Source organism: Monopterus albus, unplaced genomic scaffold (genome assembly GCF_001952655.1).
Source record: "Monopterus albus unplaced genomic scaffold, M_albus_1.0 scaffold42.1, whole genome shotgun sequence".
Taxonomy (NCBI): Eukaryota; Metazoa; Chordata; class Actinopteri; order Synbranchiformes; family Synbranchidae; genus Monopterus; species Monopterus albus.
In genome coordinates, this window is record NW_018127922.1 from 1,434,488 (window position 1) to 1,436,959 (window position 2,472).

At 43.4% G+C, this 2,472-nt stretch overlaps 1 protein-coding gene across 1 annotated transcript in view; it reads left to right on the plus strand.

Moving 5' to 3' along the window:
* rbm27 (RNA binding motif protein 27) overlaps positions 1-2,472 on the plus strand; it is a 25,771-nt gene that overhangs the window by 12,593 nt on the left and 10,706 nt on the right. Inside the window, exons 6-8 of the mRNA XM_020599788.1 lie at positions 7-38; positions 543-854; positions 1,682-1,909. Coding sequence (XP_020455444.1) covers positions 7-38; positions 543-854; positions 1,682-1,909 — 572 coding nt within the window. The remainder of the gene's footprint in view (positions 1-6; positions 39-542; positions 855-1,681; positions 1,910-2,472) is intronic.

Below are 2,472 nucleotides of genomic sequence, written 5' to 3' on the forward strand. Positions count from 1 at the left end.
CGCCAGCCGAGGAAAGAGCAAGGACAGGGAGCGCAGAGGTGAGAAAGTTCCCCCACACCCCACCCCCACAGCCAATTACAAAGGCACAGGGGAGCAGACCAAGGAGCGCAGAAGTTCCTGAAGCTCTCATCGGCTCAGCTGTACTGTGCATTAGTGATGCAGAAGTACTGCCTGAGACATCCTGGGTGTGAGGTGCTTAGGTTTGTTGGATGGATGTAGCCATTTGTATCATTTTCTGTCAGACTGTTGGGCAGTGGGCAGTGTTCCTAGGAGTTGTTATCGTAAAGGAACAATGTGGACAGCTCTGCAGTCACATCCATGGGGATTCAACAACACAGGCTGGAACTGGCCTTATTACCCGCAAGGTTAATCTACACTGCTAAATGGCACGATGGGAGAAGTAGCTGTTTTTAAAAAGCTTAAAACTTGTAGGCTTAGCATTTCAGCTATGTTCCTGTACTTTACTGTAATATGTATTTGTTTTGTTAAAATAACTGTCTTTTATGTGTTTTGTTAAAATACCTATTTCTGCTCATCTTTAGGAGACTTTAAGTCAAAATTTGAGGCGGACAGAAAGGATACCAACAGCTACAACACCTCCACCACATCCAGCTCCCAACAGCAGCACCAGTCACCTATCCTACCCCTGCCCACACCGCTGCACCCTTTTTCCTCCACTTCCTCGTCATCAGTCTCAGGAGCTGGAGGCGTTCCCATAGCAACACTAGCTCACCTGCCTGACAGCACTACAGACAGTTGGTCTGGCTACTATGGCACCCAGAGGCAAGATGGTGTCGGGAAGTCGTTCAACAACAAGAGCACCTCACTAAAACAGCGCTGCAGGGATTACGATGGTAGGAACAGAGTGAATCATCTTTTTCTTTGTACTTTTGATTTCTGCTTTCTGTCAGGTTTTCTGTTGTTTTTAATTTGTTGTATCTGGGAGCCTTTCGTCTGTTATGGCCAAACAGGAGCTAGCAGTGTACAGCTGTTGGATTAAAATATATCTGTGGATTGAAAACTGAAATCACAGTGAAAGGCACAGCTTTTCTTCATATACTCTAGAAAGAAGATTTTGCTGTTGAGCTTATTTTTGTCATGTCATTGTGAAGTTTGCGCTGACTGTTCCCTGAACTGTAGCATTAGTTTCCCACAAGGGTTATTGATTGCCTTCCTTAGTGTTATCACTAATGACCACTGTTTAGCACACTCACTCTCTGGTCCCCAGTGAAAAGCAGGGAAGAGGGTTTAAACTTACCCAGTGTCCCTGAAGCACACTATCACAGTGCTGAAACACAGCCCCAAGGGACCCAGCTCCTTAATGAGACTGTGCGGTAAATACATGCACTGTGTCTCAGAGCTGCTTTGAACTTGGACAGTTGTTCATCTTGTTTATTTGCTCCTGCTACTCTTTCATTTGTTCTTATTTGTGTATATATATATTTTTGTCAGAATTTGTACTTAAATATACCACCAAGGGCCCACATGTCTTTAGATTAATGATGTTATGAATAATATTGTGACTAGGTACTCAGAAGTGTCAAGAGAAGAAGTACCTAGGAGATTTGTAGGTCATGTTTAGAGAATCTTTAGTGTGTCTTAAACTTTGGAAATAACTTCATGCATTTAAAAAAAAAACAAAAAAAAACAGATTTTTGAATTTTTTTTCTCCCTTACACAGAAAAAGGATTTTGTGTCCGTGGTGATCGTTGTCCATTCGACCATGGCAATGATCCCCTCATTGTGGATGACGTCAATCTACCTAATATTATTCCATTCCCACCCCCACCTGTTATGCCTCCTGCTGGCTTGCCCATGCCCCCGATCACTGAGCCACCCCCTTCCATCAGGATGCCTTCGTTGCCACCCTATGGCCAGCCACCACCACCAGGCATCTTTCCCATGACCGGTAAGTAGTGCTGCCACATTGCTGCATAAATGGCAGCTTTGGAAACTGCACATTATGTACAAGTTGATGTGAGTAGTACTGAAACCAGTGACCAGTGCAGGTGTTAGAGGAACCTGTGATTTCTACAAACTGCTGCAGTGTTGTCTCCTCCCAGTCACTTGGTTGCCCCATGATGCACGTTTTATTTAAACCACATCTCTTACAGTTTGTTCCCTTACCAGTTTCTCAGTATGGATATGCTTTGTAATATTTGGAAAAGTAGATTTCTTGTCACCTCTGGTTGTCTTCAGTGACTACCCGTTTTCTAGCTTTCATCCCATTTAAGTGAGATATTGTGATTATCTGTTGTACTAATTGTGAAGTGATGCAGATCAAGTTTGATAAATAAGGAATCACTTCAAGTATAGCCCTTGTTTTTACTGTATGTGTTAGGGCTGCACGATAAATTGTTTTGTGAGCGTGATTTACATCCCTGTACGATCTCAGTCTCACGTGACAATGATTCTGCCATGTTTGCATTAGCAGATTAGACGGTGCCTTGCATCAAACTAAGCTCTCCCTTT